The following is a 26,098-nucleotide window of genomic DNA, read 5'->3' as shown; positions in this document are numbered from 1 at the left end:
ACTGAGGGCACTCACAGCTGGTTAGATTCTGTTTATTAGCAGAAGGCTTTTCACCAGGGAGAAACAATGTAATGCTCCTGTGCAGAACCAAAATAATAAACCACAGTTTTCTGGTGTCCAGCACCTCACCTGGGCTCCCCTAATCTGTTTTGCCTCTAAAGAAAACTGCCATAAAACTATTAAAGAATAAAATAACCATACACTGAGGCCATATGGTTTTGCAGGAAGTGATAAGATAAGACAAGATGTTCCTAAATGAAACCCACCTCATTTTTCTTTGGCTCATCAGGAACAATGAGGGCAAGAAGTAGCAAAATCTCCAGCAGAGAGGCACACACTGCTGGTGAGATAAGGATGTAAAAATCTCTTGTCTGCTTCTGCTGCTGGACCATTCCAGAAGCAGTCATGTAGTTAATAAAGGACTGAATTCTCTACTTGTAGGAAGGCCTTGACTTCATCATAATCTTCTGTACTGAGATGAAATTTGACTCTGGGGTTGCAAATACTAGCCAAAATCTATCCTGTCCTAATTTTAACCTTGCTGTGGAAGTAGTGTTTAGGTGATGGCCAATGGGATGTGCTTCCTTGATCTACTGCCTCCAGACTGAAGTTCTTCCACAAACTTTAATAGTCAAAGTACTAATTGATAGTTCTGGGTTTAAATACTTCTGGCTATAAAGCACTGACTTATCTATAGGTAAAAATACATGTTCTTTGTTCAAAATTGCTATCCCTACCTATTTTGGGTCTCCTCAAAAGAATAGTAGTGAACACTCAGAGACAAATAAATAGTAGAAAGCAGTGCCTTTCAAGTATTGCCATAATACAAATCACAATTCTTCTGCAGTTCTCTTAGGAACATCACACACACATTTCACAAGCAACTTCAATAATTGAAAAGAATCCTGGAAAATGCACAGCACAGCACTGTTAGCCCCACTCCATAGAGTGACTCCATCAGTGACTCTTCTGAGTAGAGCTGAGTAAAGGCTCACAGTCCAGAATCAAATTAAAATTAGGAATCCAGACATTTAATTACTGGGAACGAACCCTTTCTCCAAGCTGAGCTCGAGTGCCCCTCCAAGAATTCTTGCACAGAGCTGGGCAGTGCCACAGCTCAGAGCCTGCACCACACCAGCTCCAGTGGCCAGCAGACAGATCATTCAAAGGAGCCTGTGCCCACTTTGCATCAGTTGAAGCTCTCCTCTCTAAAGGGTACTTGGGCTTTGCAACTTCTGGGTCTCTCTTACTCATCTATCTGGTACCAGAACTTTTGTCCTGCATTTTTCAGGGAGTATATTTTCTCCTGGTCTGAACCCAGTCCCTCCTATTTTTAGCCATGACTTGGACTGGCTAGAAAAGAATATAATGCTTTAATATTATGATTCCACAGAAAGAAAAAAAAATGTAGACAATATCTCCCTGTTTAGTGGTCTCAAGCTTTCCTGTTTCTGCTGGTAGGAAGTGAGATATAGGTAAACTGCAAGGTTTACACTCAAAATTCCTTGCATCCACAGAAAGGCAGTCTGCAAATGGACAGTTTGTCTCTGCAAATGGACAGTTTGTCTCAAGGTACCTGTGGCTCAAACACTTATTTCCCATGCTTGTATTTTTTACTTTGTTTTAGAGACTAATTCACAATTGTTTTTTTTTTACATAGTAAGACAAAGAAATCTATAAAATAATGCTCTTAAATATAGACATTAAAGGGGGAGAGGGGAGATGGAATATTTTATCCTGAATATTCATGTGCTTTGGAAAGAGACAGTGCATCTTTAAATTCTCCATGGTATGAAGAAATGCATTAAGTTGCTGGTCAACTCTTTTAAGGTGTTTAAATGCATGGCTCATGACTGTTATGTAAAATCTCAATACAGCCTTACAAATAACAAAGGTATAGTGTATTTGAAAATAGGGTACACAGTTTGGGAACTTACTCTGAATTTCTCTAAGGTGTTGAACTTTGCCATCAGCAAAAACTGTTTTCAGTAAACAGGCCCTGAATTTTCAGACAATGGAGATTTCATCAGGTTGGGTCTCTGATTTTTCCACTACAGAAAAACATAAAGTAACTAGAATGGTTTACTTGTAAGTATAACTTATCTTTTGATCGCATGAAGTGGAATTCATAAGGCTGAATCGTGCCCAGAAGTGAGAAGGGGAGCTGTTGGCCCCATATATTGTTTGCATGAGGGCAGGGCAGCATTCCCCAAGGTGGACCCTGGCACACTGGAGCTGGCAGCAGGGACTGGGCAGCAGGGCACCCATCCTCCCTGGAGCAGCCCCCAGAGCCCTCTTTAGCTTAGACAGTTCTGCAAAGCCAGGAGGCGTTGTCTTGATCTGACTGGGCTCTGGAGCACCCCATCCATCATTGGTGGATGCCGGAGAGATCCCACCAGCTTAGAGGTCACCTCTCCTCAGTGCTGGTGTCTGTGAGCTCTGACCCAGTAGCTGGTTCTCAGCCTGGGTTTTGGGGTGAATAAGAGCCAGGCTAGAATGCCTTCCTCAGTCTTCACACCACAGCATCCTGGGCAAGATTCAGCCTTTACACCAGTCAGCCTATAACAGGGGAAGGTGTTACTAAACTTGGCTGTCACTAGGCTACAGAAAACCACCTATGTAGCTTTTCAAAAAACTAGGAACGAACTTTTTATGTTTATTGTTATTTTAATTTTCTTTCTTGGGAAAGCAATGTGAAACTGATCTGACACTGGAGAAGCTGGTGTGGCACTAAACCTTATTACTGTGAACTGTAGTAACTATTGAGCAGATTTGAAGCTGAATGCACAGACTTTTTGTGGTATACTTTATGTAAAGGTCTGTTAGGGCACAGTCCTGTTGTCCTTGGGTCTCACTCCAGGTTCTTTTGCACCAATGTAAACTGGTAGTTTCACTGAACCTGGGTCAGGTACAGACCATGTACAGACCAGCACACCCTGACACACAGTTCTGTGTCACCTGAGACCTGGACCAGTGGAGTCATCAATGAAAACAGCACATTTATGCTGGTGTAAAAAATGATGTGTGTAAGGAAGACAAAAGGTGTTTGATCTCAGAATATTCCCCTGGAGGTCACAGGGATGGCTGGAGCCAGGCTCAGAGAGTGAGCCCACCACACTGTGTGACACCAGTTGTACTGGAGGAAGCCCTCACTGCATGATTCACTATTGCTCCTTATAATAGGGACCACATTTCTCTCCCATGTTATACAAATGAATCCCCTTCTGAATGCAATGGGAGTTCCAGTCATTTTGCTGATAAAAACAAAGACTTAATAGGGTTACTGGGGACTTGGGGGAGGGGAAGAGGGGTTGTTTGTTTTTACCCCTCCGAGAAAAAGTCGTTTAAGTGAAATGTGCGAGGCAGCGTTTAATTGCTTCCTGCCTTGTTTGTACATAGCAATTTGGCTGTTTATTGGTTGTCTTTGTTGAGATTTTTATTGTAACTTGTTTCTATATATGCAACCAAGCGTATGTTAACGTTTAAATTTTGGTACAAAATAATGCACAATTTTATGTGCTCTAGAACTTTGTAAATATCTCGATGAACGTATGCTGTGCTAACTGTGTGCTTGGGACTTGACACAATACTTTCACGCATATGTACCTGTGAATGGCTTGAAAAAAATCAAAATATATATTGAGGATGGCCACGAGCCAAGAGTAAATGAGTGCCGTATGACTCATGCTTCTTTAATAATTCCTGAAAGAGGCATGAATAGTACATAAAATAGACAATAAAAATAATTTTCAGGACTACAAATATTTTTTATAACTTCAGATATTAAATACTATTTTAGAAAAAAAGAGATCAGTTGGTAAAAGAAATCTTGCATTTATTTGAGTGAATCATTGTCATAAAAATGTTCTTAACATAGATTTTTTTTGTTTGATCTAGTATCATAGAAACTCAGCTCTTTCAAGATTTAGAAGACTTGAATTGCTCTTGCATTCCTACCACTCTTGTGATCTTCTAAATTTATGCACTTCAAGTCTTCATTAATAAAGAAATGCTGGTGTGTACACTCAAATAATCTTAAATACCACATGCACTTGTGCATAATCTTTAAACAGTATTTCTTGGAAAATACTCTGTTTGACCATCATCAAGTACCCCCATATGTGAACTTTACAGTCCCTGGAAATCTGAACGTAGTTTGTGTTTCTCCCTGAATTCTTTTATTTTTATTGGAAAGTAACTTTTTCTAAGGCCAAGCTTTCAAATCTGGTCTCCAAATCTTTATTTTAATTCAGAAACCTGAATGAAATAGGCATGGCTTCCAGGTTTGTGGGTGAAAATACCCTCCCACAAAAGACAACAGAAATTGAATTTTTTTCACATATTCTTGTAACAAAAAAGCAAAGCAAGACACTTCTAATGCAGTGTGGAACTGTGTTACTGTACGTCAGTAAGGGAAACAAGAACAACTCTGTTTTGAATGCTGAAGTCAAACTGGAAGAGCTCTGCTCTGGGTCACAGTTTACCTGCTTTCACAGATTGACAGGCTGCTAAATGTGTTTTAACAGTCAGATGATGCCATAACTGGAGTGTCATGGCCAAGGTCACATAGACAGCTTGTGGCAGAGCAGGGACACAATTTCCTGGTTAGCATCCTCCCAACATCAGCATCCTGTGCACAGGTGTATGTGGCAATGTCCACTGTGACCATGGTCTGTATTTCAGCTGTAACATCCCCAATTCAAGCTTCAAAAATAACAGCATGCCACTGGACTAATATTGGATGTTTTCACCTCTGGAAAATATTTTAACCAAAACACAGCCAAAGTGGAGTTAAGTGGCAGAGCAAAATAATTCTCAAAATGTAAGATAAAACATGTCTGTCATTTCCACTACCTTGATTTTTAATTCCAAAACATTAAGATTGGTACTATGTTTACTAAGTCAGTAAAAGAAAAAAAAAAAAGCAAAAAAAAAAAAAAAAAAAAAAAGGCAAGTAATTAGTCATGTACAGTGACCTAAGAAATTAACTGGGGATAACACTGCAGGACAAAGCAGGATTTTTGTGCGCATGTGCTTTAGTTCCTCTGGTGCATTTTGCATGTACCATGCATTTTTGGAGCCTGGTTGTTTGTATGTTTTGCTTGCCCTGAGCTGAGATTCTCCTTTCCCTCAGAAGATCAGTGAGTGAGCAGTGCAGCTCCCCCAGACGTTTCCAACACGTCTGCCATGAAGGACAGTGCTGTTCTGTACCTGCCTCTGTGTTCTCTGCTGTTTTACTGAAAAGCTTTTAAACCAACTGGAAAGAAGTTACAAACTTTTCTGGGCATGTTTCTGAGTCGCTCGTCTGACAGCAAAAGATACCCATTTCACTGTTCCACTCCAGTGTATTGACCTATATAAACTCTCATCTCTCTGACCAAACTATTAACTTATTTTTTCATTCTGTCTTTAAATAAAAGCTTTGGGTTTTATTTGGGGTTTTTGTTTGTTTTCAAAACACACAAAAAAATCTTCATTTGTAAGCTTCACTGTTCTCTTCCCCAGGCTGCTCTTCTTCTCCCCAGACTGCTTTTTTCAATCTCTCTCTTCAAATAAATATATCTTTAGCAAAAGGCTATAAAAATGTTTCTATTTTCTTGAAGGTTTTAACTAATAAATATTAATTAATTGGTGCTAATTAATCAGTAGGACTTCTTTTTCTTGCCTGTGAGAGTAACATCTTTTTATTCTGACTGTCCAGTTCATCTTTATTATACCAAAAACAATCAAGTAGAATCATCCACTCTCTGCTCACACACACACACAATTACAGAAATAAGAATAATAAATGGAGCAGCAACTTTTAAGCCTTATAAACTAATATTAAAGAAATTTAAAGACAAACAGCGTTTAATACCAGTGAATATACATGCTTCTTCTTGAAATATCAAAATCACTGAATTTGGCGATGTCAGCATTTTTTTTACTGAATCGATGGGATATTTTCAAAATAGATTCTTTCAAAATTTCAACCAAATTTTATTTCTCACAGGGGAAAAAGGCAGTGCCAAAATGTTTTGTCTGGCACTCTTTGTTATCACTTCCTTATAATCCTGAAGCAAAATATTTCAGGTATGGATGACTTAAATGATGATAAGTAATTCTGTAAGAGTTGAAACACCCTCTGTAAGAAACACCAACATCTGCTACTACTGCTGATTTTAGTGGCATTTGGGAGTGCCCCTCACTTCTGAAAATTGGGCATTTTGTTGAAACCCTTCATCCCAGAAACATGGCTCCTGTTCCCCACAGCCGTGATCATTTCTGGACCACAGAAGATTTTTCCACAAGAAGATTCTTCACAAGAAGAACCTGCATGGCCTTTGTCTTTTCCCATATTGTTTTTTTAAAATATTTGAGAAAGGAAAATATTGTTCTGTTTTTTTCACTTATCTTCTCTTTTCCTGAAATGGTCACAGAAAGGAGCTAAATCGAACAGTGGAACACCCAACTCGCATCGCTACACATGCTTTGAACCCAGCCACAGCAGAACAAGGATTTTTTTTCGGGCTTTTTTCTGGGGCACACTTGCTTCTTTCCCCCTTCTATGCCTTGTAGTTTGGTCCTGATCCCCTGCTCTCTCGTGGCTCCATCCTGATCCCTCTCTTCCTCGAGTCTGAGTCACAAGAGCAACAACCCTGCCTGCTCCGACCTACTCAGTGCTTCAGCTGTTAAGGTAAAGCCCACGCTCCCAAGGGACTCACGTTTGAATACAACCCCAGGATTGTCAGGGCTCTGGCTGGCAGTGCTGCTGAGGGGACAGTCTAAGGCTCTATTTTAATCTTCTGGAGCCCAGCCAAGGACTGGAACGGAGCTGCCAGCAAGAGGGGGGCCCTCCTGCTCACTGTGCCTGACCTCCCATCAGGAGAGGTGCTGGTGTGTTCCTTCTCAAACTACTAGGGCTCTTTCATTGCGCCTGACCTCCCATCACGAGTGCTACCAGGGATCCAGCTCCGACTACTGGGGCTTAACCCTGGCCCGGCTCCAGCACATGAGCCGCACGCTTCTTGTCTCCAGATGTAAGATGCACTGAGCGTAAATCCAGACTCAGCTGCAAGCGCTGTTTCAGGTACATTGTAGAGCAGCCACGGAGCGACACTGACTGCTCGTCCTGCCTTAGAGAGCTGGATGCATCCCCCGCATGCTTTTTCAGCTTTAGTTTGGGACGATGCAAACCAGCATTTCACGTGCGTTTGTGGTCCCAGCCTGAGTCTGGTTCTGCAGCTTGCCTTCAGATGCACAGTCCTGTCCTGAGTCATACTGGCTCCACAGCCCATCCCCACAGGCAGTGACGAGAGACCCGGCTGTACCATGGGCCAAAACCCATACACAACTGCAAAGCTGAGCATGCCTTACCCTCTCCTGGATACCCAGAGAAGGGAATCTTATAAAAACCCTGACAGGGTGATGCCCAGTTTTGATGCTCAGCACTGCAGACCTCTCCTCCAACACGGGCAGCAGAGCACAGCAGCACTGTCCACCTAACTTACCCCCGGTTTGCCCGGAGTGCAGGACACCAGTCCATCCTGGCTTATCATAAATCACCGCATCACCCTCTGTGCAACGTGACACCCCTTGTAACACTTACTTTTCACTGAAAGATAAATATATTTTTACCAGCCTAAGTCAGTGTGTCCTAATTAACTTCAAGTGACGCTCGCCGGGTCAGTTCTAGAGCTGCACAGCTTTACACCAGATTTAACACCTCGGCAGCCCGGAGCCTCTGATGCCGCTGCGGTGACCGAACCTGCGGCAGGAGGACAAAGCTTTGTCCTGAGAAGGCTCGGGTGGGGCTCGGTACCGGACAAGAGCTCAGCCTGCCCTTCGCTGCCCCGATGTCCCGCCTATGTCCGGTGTCGCACAGCCCGGGGTGTGCTCTGTGACTGGCGGGGGACAGCCCGGGGCTCACTGCCTGCGCCACGGCCGGTGTGGGGACAGCTCGAGGATCGCTGCCCGGGTGTCCCCGGTGCCGCCGGCCCGTCCCCCGCTGTCCCCTCACGCCCGCCCAATATGGCGTCCCGCGGGCGCCGCCGCGCCCCCTCCTGGCCAGCGCCGGGCAGTGGCGGTCCCGCGGGAGAGGTGCCGCCCTCAGGGGAGCGCCTGAAGCGGGGATCCTCCAGCAACCCCACACGCGAGGGGGATCCAAACCCCTGCTGGTACTTCCCGCAGCCCTGCCCGAGACCCGGCAGGTCCCTGCCCCAGTCATGCGTGGATCGCGGCCTCTCTTTCGCCGCCGGCGCCGCAGGTGTTGCCTCGGTTCTGTGAGGTGAGCGAGCGGTGGCCGCGGCACCGGTGGGATGGGACAGCGGCCTTGGGCTCCACACACAGCGCCAAACACAGGCCTGAACCCCCCAGAACTCGCAGCCATCACCACCAGCCTTCAACTCGCTGTACAGGACTTTGTGCGCTGCCCTGGGCTGAAAGGTTTTTCCATAAAAAGCGATCAGGAAGCACCACTCTAAGTCACTGGGAAACGACTGATGTGCGAAAACTTGCAGGCGTTGTTCTTGGTGGATGAGTTTTTGGCAGCTGCGTGTCACCCGGGCTCGGGAGGATGGTTAGCACAGGGATTCTTGGCTAAGCTAAACTCATAAAGATGCTCTGTTTGAGTGATTGCATCACCGCAGGTTCCTGAGTGACTTCAAACTCGAGATGCATATTTTAAATCTCCCCTGCTGTTGCTGATAATTTGTTCCATATTTACCATATTACTTAGGACTTGCAAATGGGCCGGGTTTTTTTTAGAACGTAAATGTTAATTGAATTAGATGGCCATAGCCACAGCAGGCCGAGCTCATCCCTGGCCCCTAATGCCACGGCAATCCCTGGGTTTAACATTCAGGATGAATTTAGCACTATTGACTTTCCCCCAACATTAATCCTTGGTACTTGAAAAGAGATGGAGCTGCGTAAACTCAGATGGTAACAATTTCTGATTGAGCTTTGTGCTGGCTTTGGATCCCAAGGTTTTCAAAGGATGAGGCTGCTGAAACTGTATTGCTTGTTCAAATTTATATTGGCATCGATATATACAGTTCTGGACCTACCCAAAGACCACAGTTCTTGTATCTGCATCTGTCAAGGTAGGACTTGGGTAACAATATTGGTAAAATAAAAGGCTTAATGCAACAAACTTATAAAAGCACATTTCCTCAGCTGGGGTTTTTATGGTAATGTTCTTCCTTAAAATAAATCTGCAAACTACCCATAGCCTGAGAAAAAGGGGCAGCTCAAAAGGAAATAATCTCATCTCTGGTATCCTACATCCTGCAGAGATTGCATCCAGTGTCCAGAATAGCATTGTTAAAATCATCTCATAAAATGACATTTAAGGTGCCATAGTTACCATTTATGGAGAGAATATCCTTTAGCATGTGATGATAGCTTTTACTTTGGAGCAAGTATGGTGTAAATAAGATCTGCGCTGTTGGGATGTGCAAGCTGATGGGAGAGCCATTGTTTCTGGGACATCTTTTAATTTCACTTTCAACCTGCTCTACATTATTTGCTAAATCAATTTACAGAAAAAAAATCACTTCAATCAATGTTTGGGAAAAGATATTTTAGTTCTGGCAATTAATTTTAAAAAACAAACTGAAGATTCATGTCAGTGAGAGAGTACAGCTGTCATGAGCCTTAGCTACCTGAGGCTGATTACAGTCCAAGTAGACAATAATATAGTTTCAGCTTCCATATTTAAAATCTCATTTGAAGTGTGAAATTAATGCCTTTTTCTGGCATTTTTCTTGCTAGATGCCTCCTCCATTTGTGGTTTATCCAATTATTTTATTTTTAATTCTTCGCCAAATGAGCAGATTTACCACATACAGATCCCTATTAATGCATATTAATGCAAGTAGTAAAGTATTTCATCCTGTTCTGGAAGTTAAGACTTCAGAAAGGTTCAGAAGGATCAGTAAGGATTCATAAGAATGATTCAGGGCTTGGAAACCATACCTTAATGCAAGATACTTAGGCAACTCTTTCTAGTTCACTTAAACAAAAGGTGACTAAGAGCTATTAGTTCACATCCTGTTCAGTTTATGAGGAGGGTTTGGATCATAGAGGTGTCCTAACACAGACAAGAAATTCCCTTCTGAACCCCAGTGTCAGGGTACTGGAGCACTTTGGAGTGAAATAGAGTACAGTTAACTTTTGGAGAAACTTGCTGAATATCGTTTTGCCCTTTGCACTCTTCAGTGTGAAATTTGTGTGGAAAGAACCTAGTGTCCCCATCCCTCTGTACATTGATGGACATGTTTGCAGCACAATTTAGCCAGTGCTGCTGGTGTGGCAGTTAGTATCTCCTGTGCTTTAATCCATACATGAGGGGTTTCTCTGCTAGGTCAGGTTGTCATCACTCAGCAGGGACAGTTGCCCAGATGGTGACCTTGCTATCTGTGCAGTGCCCACCCAGGTGTGGGAGCATCTCATCCAGTTCTCTGTGCTAACTTCTCTCCAGTTTTTTGATTTGTCAATCCACTGAGACCTCTGGAAAGGACATTGGGAAACTATTGGAAGTGTGATACTGACTTAAATTTTCCAGCCTGGCAGATACTTAGCTCTGGTTCTGCCCTGTGCCCTCGAGGCTGGCAAGAAGGCACAGACTGAAAGTGCAAGTTAACACACTGTGAAGGTTCCTTTAGTGTAAATTGAGGAGGGCAGGCAAAAACACATGTAGGAACACCAAGGCTACAAAATAAATTGGGACTCTCTGCATCCAGTTCTATCAAAAACTGGGACAGAACTTCACTAATTGGAAGAAGTGATGGATACTGGGAGTCAAGTGGCTCCAACAGGAGTGTTGTTTCTGGGAGATAAGCAAAGGTAAGACCTGCCTTTTTGGATGCAGCTTGGCAGGAGTGAAAGTTGGCAGAGCTGAGCCAACAGTGAGCTCTTTAAAAATCCCATCCTTGCCCTTTGAGTTCTCTGGGTACTGCGTTCCCGTGGGCTGTGTGACTGTACACAGCAACACATCTTTAAGTACTTCCATACTGGGTTTGAGTATTGGCTCATGCTCTTCTTCAGTTGCCTGTGGGTAGGTTTATAAATTATGTGCTGAGGCTTATTTCGTTTATGTGGTTTCTTGAAATATGCTTAAACTTAGGAGATATTTAGTCAGTATCTTTGCCTCTTTAAAAACCTTCTGCTGTGTTACTCATATATTAGTTTTTGGGTTTTACAGAACCTCTTCAAAACCTCTTGACCAGAAGATCAGTAAAGGTCTGCTGGCCACAAAGCCCACCATCCTGCTGTCACCATATGCTGCTTGTCAAGGTGCCTCTTCTTCCCTGGTTCATTAATTGAACATTGTTGGCAACAGTGAGCAGTTAAGTAGCTAAATGTCTGTTCAAAGAGTGGCCTGTCAAGTTATCAGTGCAGGCATATTTTTGTAAAGAAATATGCAGCTCAACTTGTGGTGGCCATTGAGAAGCTGAGCTGCAAAAACATCAACACCACAAGGACACAGTATTTTTCTCCTGCTTACAACACAGTCGTTTATTTTGGAATTCTTATGCCAGCTGAGGACTCCAGGGCAGTGACAGCAGAAGAGTTGTCCAGATGCCAGGGAGAAGAGAGAACTGTATATGTACTCCTGTCCTGAAATGGTAGAGGGCAGGGAGAATAGCTGGGTAATGAGCTGAAAGAACACATTCCCATAAGCTTTCCAAGGGAATCCACAGATTGCTCCCACAACAAATACCTGCAATACTTTGAAAATATGTACATAATGAGATTGCTAAATGATGATTGCTAAATTCCCTTGTCTTCCTGTACCCTTTGCAGAGATCTGCAGATTCAGCACAACCTTTATATTAAGATAAATGATTGCCTTTCAAATTAGCTGGGAAAGCCATAACATAATAAAGTGATTGTGATGGGAGCAATCTCTGTGCTTATGGCCAGAGAGACAGTGGGCTCTGACATCAGGGTGGCCAAGCAGCAGACAAAGAGTAAACAAATAACTATAATAGAGACTTTGTTTGGGGTTAAGTGGAAAACTCAAATCTTTCTATAGTGTGTCTTTCTATAGTATATGGAGACAGGTTTTTTTTACCTCTTACTATGGTACCATTTCTGTGTGGAGACAGCCCCTCCAGCTCTCAGCATTATTTAAAACTTTTAAATTCTCTGGCAGTTCACAGCACTAACTTTTTGAAAGAGACTGTGTTCACCAAAATATAGGACGCACAGTCTGTATAGTGTTGTGCAGAGGCTGTGCAGAAGTTTCTCCTGGTTCATATCACAGAATCGGATGCTTTTAAGCCTTCTTTTTAAAGGCTTTTTTCCTGTTTTATCTGGAAACAAAATGTGAGCATAGGTGCTGAGGTACAGGTGTGCTGAGGCAAACCAGAAGATAGTTCTGTTTCATTCTCTTAACTTCTGTCCTGCCATATGTTACCTCAAAGGTTTAACTTATGCTATAAATTTCTGAGGGAGCAAGAATGCCTTTTTCTTACACATTGCACAACACCAGAAATGGCTGGTCCATGTCCAAGCTTTTAGGTACTACGATAAAATAATTAATAAATCTTTCAAATGATATCTTTTTTTTTTTCTATTCCCGTGATTGTCATGGGTGTGATGTTGTTTTATGGCTAGAGAACCAAGACATAGATGGTCTCCAGTCAAAGTTATCAAGTATCCCCTAATTATGGCTGTGCTTATTCAAACCACCTAAGAGCTGGTATTTCATACCAGGACTTTATGTGTTCAAAGCCCAGTTCCAGTTGGTTTGCACTGCAGCTGTTGTGAATGCACGCCCTGCTATGAATGGAGCCCAAGTGAGGCTGCATAGCTTAAGTGTTGTTGGAAATGAGACACAGACATTAAGTGGCCATCTGTGGAAAGTTTTCAGTTGCTTTCATGCTACTGCACTGGGACTCGTGGCAGAACCCAGGGAGAGAATTCATTTTTCTGTGATGATGTTCACTTCCTGCAAGTGCTGCCTTTATCTTCCTGCAATCTTCTGCTTGGATCAGATCATCTAATTACTGTAGCAAATCAGGGAGTCCTGTTTCTGCAACAGTTTCCTTTCACTTTATATCCATTGTCAGGTGCACCCGCACCAGCACAGAGGTGAAAAAGGAATGCACACACTGACTGTAGAAAGAAGTGTGGGGAACAAATGGCACTTGCTCAAATAGTGAAAAGCTGTAACATGAAGTGTGAGAACAATTCAGGGCTGCTTCTCAAACAATAATGGCACATGACAGAGCATGGTCCAGTATCAAAGACACACCAAGACAGTTCAGCTTCATTCCTTTGTATATCACACTTTTGACTAAAGGTAGTTGAAGGCCCTCTGTCCCCTGAGTGGGTATTTGCAAAGCAGAGATAAAATAGTGAGAAGTTTTACAAAGGCAGCAATTATATTTCTAATTGATGAGTAACTTCCACTGTAATGAAATCAGAACATGCTATAAAATCCATGAGGCCCTGTGGTCTATCCCTGCCAATATGATACTCTACAAAAGATAGGAACTGGCCCTCTTCTTGGTTTTGCTGTTTTGTGACCCTGAGCAAGCTGATTTGGTACTTTACTTCCTTTTATGTTCTCAAGTTTTGTCTGTGCTATCTGTTGAGATGATCAAGAATGCACACCCTGACCTGCTGTTCAACACATGCCCAATGCCCACTGCAGAGGGATCCTGGTTACACTGCACTGACATTCACCTGATACATTTCACTGGAAGAGCGCGGTGGCAAAAGGACCTGAAGGAGCTGAACTCAACAGAATAGTCTCTGAGCAAACACTGAGTACCCACAGCATGGTGCAGAAAATTGACTGGTTTGTATGAAATCCGTTGGATTATTTTACCAATGGTTCTGATAACAAATCTCTTTGCAAGACTACAGCTGTCCTTGTATACTACTGTGTATGTGTTCTTGCTGTTTTGAAAATTTTCAAAGCAGCCTTTTTCAACATTCTTAGTCCATATTATAATAGCCTTATCTCCTTATACAAAATGGCTTGTCTAGTGAATGACTTAATTTAAACCAATCAAATCAAAGTCAACCTTCATTATGAGCAGCAGCACATGGAACTGCAGGATTTTAAAGCAGTGACAGGGATTTCAGAGCTCAGTTTTCAGTTCTATAATAGATTTGTGCAACCATCTCTTCAGTTCAGGGGGTGACTGGCTGCACCTCTATCAGCAATGAGCCATGCAGCCCAGGTGGAGAACAGTCAGGTTGTCCTGGGCCTTGGGAGAGGGGGTGAGATGGGCTCCTTTAGCCAACCAAATCTGCCTCTTCCCACTGTAGTTTTGCCACTGGTTTGAGCATATCAGGGTTCTACTGAGTTGATAATATGCCAGGACAGTGGTTCAGTGACAGGAAGCTGTTCTGAGGAGTTTGTTCCCCTTGAACATTCATTGGCAGCATCCCTGCTGAGGATACCTGTGTGTACAAGCATGCACACTCCCATCTGCTGCTTTTTCATCAGCTAGGCAAACAGGGATCTCAGGGAATCAAGAGGCTCGATTGCTTTTTTTGCTGTCTTTTGGAAGGCTCTGTTGCCCCTTAAAATGCATGTGAGGTTTTTCTGTTACTTCACAGGCTTCTTGAATTAAACCCCTTCCGATGTCAGGATCTAAGCTGCAGGTTCAGGCTCTTACCTTTAAAATCTGTGCATTAAGTGCCTTGTGTCTTACCTGGTATAGCTGTTGAAATAATCAATGAACATTCTTTCTACTATTTACATTTATCCTTCCAAGCTGAGAGATCATGCACCACTGACATTGAAAAGGCTGAATGATTTGCCCTGGTTCATGCTTCTGAATAAAATTGACAGCTATGAGATGGAGATGTTCAGCTCGTGTTTTAATTTGCTGCAGGAAAGATTTATCAGACAGAGGTGAAGTCTTTGACCCAGTTTTGTCTTACTGGGGTCTCTCTGTACAAGCTACAGAGGGAAAGGAGGGGTCCCAAGCACTGATATTTTCAGGTATTTCTTGCTCTCCCAGTTACAGCCAGTGGGATTTTAGGATAACTCATAGCACGGAGCTGCAGCCTGAGCAGAGGTGTTGCAGGGCTGCTCAGGCATCGCTGCAGAGCAGGGCTCGGGGCAAGGGGAGGCCGGGCACCTCGAGGTACTACATCCACTCTCAGGGAGCAGTCAGGGAGCAGAGGATCCCTCAGGATGCTGCCGGCTGCAGCCCGAGTGGCTCTGTCGGGTCCAGGAGCTGCTCAGAGGGACCACGGCTGGGGAAGCGCAGGGCAGGCCGTGGGCTGGCAGTGCCGAGGGCTGGCAGAGCCGGGGCTGGCAGTGTCGGGGGGTGGCAGTGCCGGGGGGTGGCAGTGCTGGGCTTGGCAGTGCTGGGCTTGGCAGTGCCGGGGGGTGGCAGTGCCGGGGGCTGGCAGTGCGGGGGATGGCAGTGCCGGGGGATGGCAGTGCCGGACTTGGCAGTGCCGGGGGGTGGCAGTGCCGGACTTGGCAGAGCCGGGGGGGGGTGGCAGTGCTGAACGCTGGCAGTGCGGGGTCTGGCAGTGCCGGGGGCTGGCATTGCCGGGGGCTGGCAGTGCCGGGGGATGGCAGAGCCGGGGACTGAGAGCCGGGGCCCGGCGGGGTTGAGCCGGGCCCGGCCCAGGGCTGTTCTCCACGCAGGGAGCCGGCGGTCCGCGGGCCTGGGGGCAGGGCGGCTGTCTATTTTTAGTGAGGGTTTTATAGAGTGGATCCCTGCGGTCTGGCTCCACACTGAAATATTGTCCTAGTCTCAATGACATAAACACAGGGCCAGCCTGTGATCCTGGCGCCAGCTTCAGCTTAGGGAATGTGAATGAAAGTACCAGTGGGGTCCAGGCAAGGAGAAGAAAAAAATCCTGACTGTAATTACAAATAAATCCCAAACCCTTTCGCTCTCATGGCTCACTTAGTGCAGCAAATAGCCTCTGATTCTCTACAAATAAGTCCCAGCTTAGTTACTGACAGATCTACCAAGAGGCAGTTAATGGAATAATGACTAAGGGAAGCTTAGGGTAATTTACAAACAGTTCCCGGTGTTGGAGGGTGATTGCCCCCACCTCGCCCCCCTCCCTGCTCCCTTCAGGTCCTGCAGCGGTAAGCACCAGGCAGGACCTAAGCCTAGGCATAGCAGGGCTCTCTTCAGCTCCTCAGGGAAGGCTGCTATTTATTTATTTATTTATTTATTTATTCATTCATTCATTCATTCATTCAAGGGATCTCACACAAGAATGATGACTAGCAAACTCCAATACCTGTCTCCCTAAGGACAGCAGTTTAGATTATGGTCTGCTGAGCAAGGTTATTCCTACCTTCTTTTTTGATGAGAAAAGTAGGAAGATCTTAAGTGAAAATGACATAAAAAGCCATCCCTGAAATGAGATGCTTTAAATGCAGCATTCTTCCTTTTGCTTCTTTTTCTGTTACAAAGGCATGTCTCTTTGAATCCCTTGTCTGAGCCTGTTTCAATACCTCGTATTTGAGTTGAAATGCTCACTTTGTTGACCAAAGTTAACCCTCATGTTCAAAGCAGAGAGAACTCTTGTGGCACTTCGAGAGTGGTCAGTGCAACGCTCTTTTTTGTTCGATTTTGATATTTTTGTAAATCAGAACAGGATCATGTGTCTTTGGAACACTACTCTGTCAAGAATGGGAGAAATGGGAAGGCTGTTCCTGCATGGGAACAATTGCACATGCATAGACACATGTAAAGAGAACAAATAATAGTCAAAATATATGCCATTGTGTCTGGCATATTATTGAACTGCTGATGTGTTTATTATGAGAATACGTACTTCAAAAGGTGATGTGGATTCAGGACACATGCTAGGCAGCAAAGATACTCAGCTGAAGTGTTATTTCAGTGATGCTTGAAAGAAAATCATCCTGACCTATGTCTATGCAGGAAAGCCCAGCTGCTTGTTAGTCCTGTGATGGGTTGTTTTTTCCTTCCTGTGCCATCCTAGTCTTTCCGAGTGTCTGTGTTCAAAGGAGGAGGGTAACAGTCACTTGTTAATTTTTTATTTGAAAGAATAACACAAAGTTCTTATTCGGGCTTATCAGAGGAACTTCACTGTACATAAGCAAAGCTGTGCCATGTGCAAAGCAGTAATTCATGACTTCTCTGTGTACTGTGGGGCTTTTTGTCTCATATTCCTGCTATACCCTCCTATACCCCCCGTCAATTCTCTTTTAGATACTGTGGTGTTATGGGATGTTGCTCAATATCCAAAAGCTTTTAACTCTATCCTGTAATTGATGTTTTGGGTAAATTGCAATAAAGGAAGGATATTTAAAAAAAAGGGGGGGGGGACAGGGGACAACGAACAACCAACATATTTAATGAGGATGAGTAAACACACCCAAGGTGTAACTGTAGATATAAGAAAAATAAAAGCAGCTGGGGGGCTTCTGAGACATTGTTTGTCTTGAAAGTGATGAGAAGAGTCACCATCAAAAGACTTGTTTTACTACAGTCATGCTTCATTATGGGCAAGGAGAGTGTGGGGAAGGGGAGGGGTGGGGGTTCCCTACGTGACCAGGTTGCCAGAGGAGAGAACCTAACTCGTTTGCATGGCCTAATTAATCCCTGAACCCAGTCAAAGCCTGAGTCAGAGGGAGAGAGCAAATGTCAGATCTGTGTCTGGGAAGCCTAGATTCATTGTTTTACTCACCTGGGTCCTTTGCCTTCAAGACGCAAAGACTTGAAACTCCCAAGCCAAAGAAACACATCCCAGAGATTCCTACTGAACATCAGCAGATTTGAAATCAGTATCAGACACAAATGTCTGTTTCTGTATTTGAATTAATTCCATAACCCCATAAGTGTGCCTGTTTCATCATTTGTGAGAGAAAGGGGAAATCATTCCATGTGCCACTAAAGGTACAAGTTTCTTTGAGAAGTCTCCTATTGAACATAGAGCTTTTCGCAGCCAGCCCAGCCACTGTGGGTTTGTATCTTGAGACATTTTGTAGTGGCTGCAGAGATAATGCTATGCACACAACTCTGGCTGATCATTGTGATCCACATCTTTTTTAAGAGATCGGATTCCCTGAAGGATAAAGCATAAGAAGCTGGAAAGGAGTGATAATACAAAATGCTGAGGAATAACATGCAGTTTAATCTTTTTCTAGTTACTAAAGCTCCTTCATCCTTGTACATTTTCTAGCCGGAGCAAATTTAAAGAATCTGTAATAAAGCAGTGGTTCTGAATTTGTGGGACCTTCTGCTGTTGCATTAATTCTTGAGGCAAAACCCTAGTCAGAAGTTGTTTTATATACAGGCTAAATTCTGCTCTTTTATTACACTGTAACCAGGATACTTCTTGTGAGCATAAAACGCAGCCATCCTACACTTAGTCCAGGATTTCTGAGTCATATTTGGGATCCTCTTCCCTCTGGCTCTCTGATCAGGATTAGACCCTGCCTCTTGGACTTTGTACTTCCACAAAACCCATGAGTCTCTTGGAACCTTTTACACCAGAGTCTGAGGCAACATTTACTGAGTGCAGGGGACCTGGGGGCTCAGGACTGAGTTGATTGAAGTACTTTTAAAATAAGTTTCAGTTTTCCTTCGTTCATAACTAACAGGGTAAATATGATGTAATTGGATTTATTTTTTTCCTCTTCACCCCCACTGGAGCCAGGAAAATGAAGTAGTTGAGAGAAAAGGGGTTGTCATTTTCAGTCAAGCAGTCATTCATCCCGTAGCATTAGACAATTAGCAATAAGACATTTGAAGGGCTCCATTGGTGCTAAAAGGGCGAGGGGGTCTTTTTAAATATCAGAGGTGAGAAATGTTATGTATCAGGGTTATTCAGTAGCTGGCATCAATGAATCACTCCCATGCACACAGGGCTTGATTGGGGGAGGTTGCTGTATTTTTCGCTTCATTGAATCTTTGTCCCTCAGTTGTCTTTAGCATTTTATAAAAAAGGAATAGTAAAAACTTGGTTTATCTCAATAGATGTTTCTCTTAATGACCAGGCTGGCTAAAATGAATAAATACATTCCTACTTGCCATGTGTGTATATATGTAATATATGCTGCCACAGGGAGTTTGTTTGGATAAACAATGTTGCCTGTGTGGAGATTCAGATCCCCTTCAGGAGCCATTGCTTGTAAATATAAGTGTCATTTTTTAACATAAAAAGTGCCTTGGTTTCTGTTTAATCTTTTCCAATTCTGCCGCTGGCTTCCCTGCCTGTAATGAATTGGTCTGCACACTGTGAGATGCTGGTCTCTTCTCTTGACTGCTGAGATGTTAGGATTTGGCACAAAAAGTAGGATGTTTAGGTGGGGTAGAGGAGGGGGAGGATTTAGAAAAACTTTCGGTTTCCTCTGTTGCAAACCTTTTGCATAAATAAATAAATAAATAAAGCTAATTCCTCCAAGTCGGGTTGTAGCCAAGAAAACTCCGTTCTGAGAGATTCAGATTTACGGCAGAAGACACTGCTGAGAGAAAAAGCAAGAAACAGAGACAGTGGAGTTCCACCTCCCATGATATATAGAGCCAAGGGAGGTATAAATACCTGTCACTTCCCGGACCCTCTTTAAAAAAAAAGACAAACACCCAGGATCCTGTCTCTGGCTGGCTTGCAGCAAGGCGCCCTCATAAAAGCTAAGATAAACAGTTTATCAGCAGATGAATGCACAAGCTCTGGTCTAAAGACAAAAGTCTATACCTTAGGAAAAATGCAGAAGCAAGAAGAGAGTGGGCTGCGAATCAAGGAGGCACAATGTTTTAGGAGGAAGAATGACATGCAATGAGAAAAATACAGTAATTATTTAAGGACATTTTTAAGGCGATGGATGCATCTATGTATAGCTGTACTTAAAAGTCTAAGAAATAACTGGTTTTTATCTTTGGGGTATCCTTTTTTGGGGTTTTTTTCTTCATTGTTTTAATGCATTAATCATCTTAGGATTTACTCTGCTATAAAACATTCATCCCAGAGCTTAGTTTCAAAATACATTATTTATATATTATTTATCACTGTAGACACGGGTTCTTAGCCAAATGTATCCTTCCCTGTCTCCATTCTGATAGGATTTCAAGGTAGAACTTTGCTCTCTCAAAGTATGTTTTACCTTCCAAAGTTTTTGATTCAAAACTGTTTTCCTTCAGAGCAGCTGATCACCTGCCAACATTGTCATCCTCAGCACAGTCCTTATTCTGTGTATCAGAAAAGGGGCAGGGAAATTGTTAAGGTACCTTCCTCATGAGGGAAGAGGGACAGAGCACCACATTTCAAAGATCCAGTAGGATCTCCCTGAATCTTTCCACACTAAAGAATGTAGTTTCAAAGTAGTAGAATGGTGATTTTTTACCTGTGGTATATGGATTCCAGGGAAGGTCATACATGACCCTTGATAGCTCATAATGTAGATTTGTCATCTGATATATTTGGACTATGTAAAATGGCTGCAAGCTGTGCATCTCCTTTAGAATTTCTTTGGGGATTCAGTTTTTAAAGAAAAGATAGAAAATAAGTTCTTTATAGAATTTATACAGGTGTATAAAGGAAGAGGAAACTAGCAGCTTGCTAGGTAGGACCTAAGACTAAAACTGAAGTGGTTTTAATTCAGTTGTCTGCTCTTTCAAACACAGGTTTCCTCTATAATTTTAGTAAAACAGGAGTGTCTTCCCTCTGCATTCTTCCATTGATACTGGTAGCATCTAATCAAACTCTCCAACACTTCCATGAAAGGGGCAAGGATTAGCATTCCTGCTCTACAGATAAGGCAGAGCTATGAAATGTGCTGCCCAAAGCCATATGAGAAATTTGCGGAGCAGAGGACTCATTTGGTTATGCTGTTGCTTTTCCCTTCCTTTCCTTAACAATCGTTTCTAAAAAATCAATGGATTTTTTAGAATGAGAAGCAAAAGGCAATGAGAGCATGATTTAAATAATCTCTAAGTGTAAAGGGATACAAGAATAGTTATAAGGAAGCCTCCACTCTAAGGAAGGCACAGCTTTGCCAATCACACCTGGCATAGTTCTTCTTCATCCCAGTTTTGCAGTGTTTTATTACTTTCTGGAGTCCGTCTGTGGTTTAGAGTAGGGCATGAGACTACTGCTTGCAGACCAGGCTGATTTGAAATCATGGGCTGAATTCAGAGGGATGTCCCTGAGCCCTGGGTTGGGTGAAGTAGGTCAGGCCATTTTCTGTTAGTAGATTTAACAGGAAACAAATCTATTATGAATTGTTTCTGTGCATCCTCGCTGCTGTGGACTGAAGTCAGCTGCTAATGTGTTTTCAGAGCTGTGCCTCCAGAGCCACACAGGCTGCATTCCTCTTCTCTCCTCATCAGCGATGTCACCCTGAAGAAGTGGCATCTTACTCTTGCCCACACTGGCTTCCTGTGTGCCTTGAAGGTTGTATTTGTTTTGTCTACTGAAAAAACACATTTTTACTACTGACAGCACTCCAGAACCACTAAAACTGAGGCGAAGGGAGTTGTTCTACTCTGCTTCATGCATCATTGCCAGTAGAATGACCAGCTAAGGCCTCTGTGAGCTGCTGGCCTCTCTCCCTATCCCAGGAAGGGCTGGCATCATACAGAAACCCTGGATCATGCCCTGTACCTCCAGGTTTCATTTACTGCTGTTTTCAGCAAGCCTTGGAATAAACCAATTTCTTTTCCTTCTGACCCAGAGGCCTCTGGCAGAGTTACTGGCAGCTCTTTCCCAGCCCTTCTGTCAGCCATTCCATCAATAAATTCTTGGGCCACAAGTGACTTCTATCACTTCTACAACCCTCAAGCTTTCATGGCCCCTCCAGGAGCCCAGTGCACCTGAGGCAAGGCAGACACCCGTGCTTGAGGAATTACTGAGCCCCAGCCTGCTCTGCTCAGAACGGATCTGGGGCTTAAAGAGGAACAGAGAGGCTTAAAGAGACTCATTCCAGAAACATTTTGTTGTACAGGTAACTCAGTTGAGGAGGAAAAGGTCTTGTCTTCCAGCCCTTGTTTAGGGTCACAATTCTGAATGTGGAATCTTAAACATCTGGCATGGAATAGATGGAACATAAGCCTTATTAGCTTTGCTTTTTAGACTTAAGAGACTGGTAGTTAAAGAACTGGTTTCAAATAGCAGCTGAGTAAAACTTAATTTATTATTAAAAAATAAATACAAGCGATTAGATGCAACTTCTGAATTTTTGCTTCTGTTCTGTTTCTGAGGTGGGGCTTCTCACTTACATCGAGGGACAATTTCTATGCCAAATTTCAGCAACTAAAGTTTACCAGGGTCTAGGTGGAGGTAGAGACCTCAACTTGCAGGTGAAAATATGTAATAAAACTCCAGCAGATCTTTGACTGACATTGTAGCAGCAAGTGTCACTGTGAAGCTCTTTCACAGTGTTGACCTTAGGTCAGTTTTCCATCTTTTTTATGTGATTTTTTTCACATATGTATTATTTATAAAATGCCCTACATGTTCTGGAATAAAGCAAAGTTAAGAGTTCTTTTAAAGTGAAAATTGGGAATGAGAATAGTTGAAAAAATATCACTTTTATTAAAACTACCCAATATTGGTAATATGATCTATGTACTACTTTCATAATGAACTTAATTTTGAAGGTTAAGATTTAAACAAATGCATAAATAATTTAGGTGAAATGGCTTAGCTTCAGTCTCATTAAACTTAGGCTCCTAAGTACCTAAATAGCCTGCAGGAATGGGACTCAAGAACTTCAGGAAATTTTACTCAAACCATAATAGAGCCTTACAGCCATACTGCCTGCCACGCCGTGTAAGTGCTCTTTGCGAGACAGTAATTCTGCCATGGAAGTGGCACTTAGTACCAAATTTTAAATTGTTTTATGTATTTCCATTGAGGCACTTTCCATCTTTCCTGTATGGATTAAGGGCATAATTGGAAATTGCGTTTCGGATTAAGAAGTCTTAGCGAACTCCCTAGAAAATCGCTAAGCAAGCGCTCCGGGGAGAGCAGCGGGGCCGGGCAGTCTCCAGGAGCATCCGCCATGGGAGCCGAGCACCCGGGCTCGTCTCGGGGGACGGCAGGTCCGTACGCGGGGTCCCACCCGGCCGTAGCCCCCGAGGTGCGCGCGGAGCCCGCAGGAGCCGCCTCCTCCCACCCGCAGCACCCCCGGTGCTGTGCCCGCCGCTGCCCGCGCTCACCCGCGCGGCGCGGGAGGCTCTTCCCGAGTTTCTCCGGCGCCGAGGGCATCCCGCCGCTCCGCGCTGTCCCGGTGCCCCCCGGCCCGCCCGCGGGCAGCCCCCGGCCCGGCGCGGCGCCGCCAGCAGAGGGCTCGCTCCGCCCGGGAAGGCGCCCGGCGGCCCCGGCGCCGCGGGCAGAGCGTCCGCAGCGGCCCCGCGGGCGGGCAGCGCGCCCCGCGCCCATGTGCGCGCCTGGGCGGGCGGCCCCCGGCGGCCGCGCAGCGCAGGCCGGGCCGGGAGGACGCGGGCCGCCCGCGGAGCACCGGGAGAGCCGCTGCTCTCCGCGGGCGGCCGGGCCGCGCTCCTGCGCGGGACGGGCGGGAGAGGCCGCGCTCCGCGCCCACGAGGAGAGCGGCGGGGCGAGGCGGCGGCCCGACGAGCGGGCGCCCGGCCGGGCGGAGCTGCCGGCGGCTGCCCCGGGCAGGGCAGCATCTCCCGGGGCGCGGCGGCTCGCGTGAGCGGCGGCGTGTGGAGGGCGGGGGGAGGCGGCGGCTCCCGCCTCAGCCTTCCCCAGCAGAGGGTGCCTGCCGGTGGGAAGGGGGAAGCCGCGCTCTCCTGGACTTTTGTGGGAGTGGGGGTTGTGTTGTGTGTGTGGGTTTTAAGGGGGGTGGGGTGGGTTAGGAGAGAGTCTGTGGTTTCCATGGAGATGAAGCTGAAAGTGCAGGAAATTTAAAGGCTTTGGGTCCTTGCAAAGCAGACAAACTGGTGCCAACGTGCGTGGCTGCTGTTGCTGCTGAGGAGGCTGCTTTGCAAACGGCGGAGAGGAGCGGGGAGGAAGAATCGGCAGCTACTTCTTCCACACGCAAGGGCAGACAACGAGGAGCGGCAGCAACAAGCAGAATTCGGAACAAAAAGAGGCATCTCCCGTTCCCGGGAAGGGCGAGAAGAAGCACCAGCAGCAGCAGAATTTTGGAGCGGCTCCACCAGGAGAAATTTTATAGAGAAGCCTGCAAGAGAGAGTGTTTGCGGGGGGCTTGTTCTCCGTGCTTATCAGGGGGCTGTCTTTGCTGGTGGTGCGGCGAGTGGAGATCGTGATCCCCTTCAAAGACGAGCTATTTTGGATATCCCCGTACAAGTTTTCTGATGTATTTGCTTGCACCTTCTTCCCTTGCTGTTTGGTGAATCCAGCCCCCCTTCCCCCCCCCCCCCACCGGTCTCCCAAGGATGGATCATTCCCAGTGCCTTGTGACTATATACGCCTTGGTGGTTCTGCTGGGTCTTCGGCTAGAGCAGGGCGCCTGCCAGCACTATCTACACATCCGACCGGCTCCCAGCGACAACTTGCCCTTGGTGGATCTAATCGAGCACCCGGACCCTATCTTTGACCCCAAGGAGAAGGATCTTAACGAGACCTTGCTAAGGAACCTCATGGGTGGACACTTCGACCCCAACTTTATGGCTGTTTCTTTGCCCGAGGACCGGCTCGGAGTGGACGATCTAGCTGAGCTGGACTTGCTGCTCAGGCAGAGACCCTCGGGTGCGATGCCCAGCGAAATCAAAGGGCTGGAGTTCTACGATGGGCTGCAGCCGGGCAAGAAGCACAGGCTGAGCAAGAAGCTGCGCAGGAAGCTGCAGATGTGGCTTTGGTCCCAGACCTTCTGCCCGGTCCTATACACGTGGAACGATCTCGGCAGCCGCTTTTGGCCCCGGTATGTCAAAGTGGGCAGCTGCTACAGTAAAAGGTCTTGTTCAGTCCCCGAAGGCATGGTTTGCAAACCTGCCAAGTCCGTGCATTTAACGATCCTGAGGTGGAGGTGCCAGCGCCGGGGCGGGCAGAGATGCACATGGATACCCATCCAGTACCCCATCATTTCGGAGTGTAAATGCTCCTGCTAGGGCTGGCACTTCTCTTCGCGCCCCTTCTCCAGCGGACTCACGTGGACCTTTGCTGCAACTGAAATAAAAGACATTTGCTTTCTGGTTAACGTTGTAATGCACTGTAACGTGTAGGAGAATGTATATTGTGTGTATATATGGCACCGGTTTAATATACTATTAAAAGGTCAGTATTATACGTGAAATAATCAGCGTCTACTGTATTTTCAAGACTATTACCCTGATCGTTGCTAATGTATTCTTTTTTTTTAATTTATATTCCAGAGAGAAGTTACTTCGGTTTGGCGAAGTAGGTTTTTTGTTGGTGTTTTTTTTTTAATAAAAGGATTAAAAAATACAAACCAAACTTTTTGATAAGAAAACTTTGATAATATTTTCCATTATTCGGAAAGCGTGTGTGTGAGGGTTTTTTTTTTTCTTTTTCCTTACGGACTTCAGATTTAAAATAAAAATGAATAAACGCCTAGAGCACAATGTTATTGTAAATAGAGAGAACAGTTCGAATGACTTAATCCTATGTAAATGAAGAGTATCTCCTATTTATTCTTTATATCCTTGTAGTAAAAGTGCAGTGCAGAATTAAAGTCAACCACTAAAACACGAGCCGTTTGGATTCTGTTTGCTTTTTGGTTTGGCCGCCGTCGGGGGGGCTTTCTTCTCTCTCCTCCTCGTTCTCCACGCTCAGCAGGACGTTTCGTGGTGGCAGGGGGAGGTGGGAACCTGCTCACGACTCTGTTAGAGGGGCTCTGCGGCACCTAGACCGCCGGAGTGCCGCGGGCTCCCGCCCCGCAGGATGGGGGGCGGCCGGCAGGGGGGTCCCTCCGCTCCGCTCTGCGCTGTCCCCCGCGGAGCCGCTCCCGCGGCCGCGCAGCCCCGGCGAGCTCGGTGGCAGCTGCTCGGGGATTTTTCTTTTAACCGCTTGACATTTCATTTACAACGGGACACGTGTCTTTCACACCTACCATTGTGGTGGGACACTGCTGAAACTTGACCCCTGGGCTTTGGGGGGTTTCAGCGCAGACACGTTGTTAGCCTGATCCTGTGACAGCCCCGCACACCGCCCGGCCCGGCCCGGTTAACTCTTTAGGCTCCCGCCAGAGCCGGGCCGTCGG

General features: G+C 45.2%; 1 protein-coding gene across 1 annotated transcript; it reads left to right on the top strand.

Annotated features, from left to right (window-relative positions):
- The first annotated feature begins 23,809 nt into the window (after positions 1 to 23,809).
- Positions 23,810 to 25,589, top strand: NOG (noggin). The gene has a single exon (XM_053960406.1). The coding sequence runs from the start codon at positions 24,315 to 24,317 to the stop codon at positions 24,984 to 24,986; it is 672 nt and encodes a 223-aa protein (XP_053816381.1). The 5' UTR covers positions 23,810 to 24,314; the 3' UTR covers positions 24,987 to 25,589.
- The last annotated feature ends 509 nt before the right edge of the window (positions 25,590 to 26,098 follow it).

This window comes from Vidua chalybeata, chromosome 19 (assembly GCF_026979565.1).
Source record: "Vidua chalybeata isolate OUT-0048 chromosome 19, bVidCha1 merged haplotype, whole genome shotgun sequence".
Lineage (NCBI taxonomy): Eukaryota > Metazoa > Chordata > Aves > Passeriformes > Viduidae > Vidua > Vidua chalybeata.
Note: the sequence above shows the minus strand (reverse complement) of the source record. Positions and strands in the feature narration are given on the sequence as shown.

Bases quoted from the DNA above. Each gene is read 5' to 3' on its own strand.
- NOG (XM_053960406.1), top strand. From the start codon at position 24,315: ATGGATCATTCCCAGTGCCTTGTGACTATATACGCCTTGGTGGTTCTG.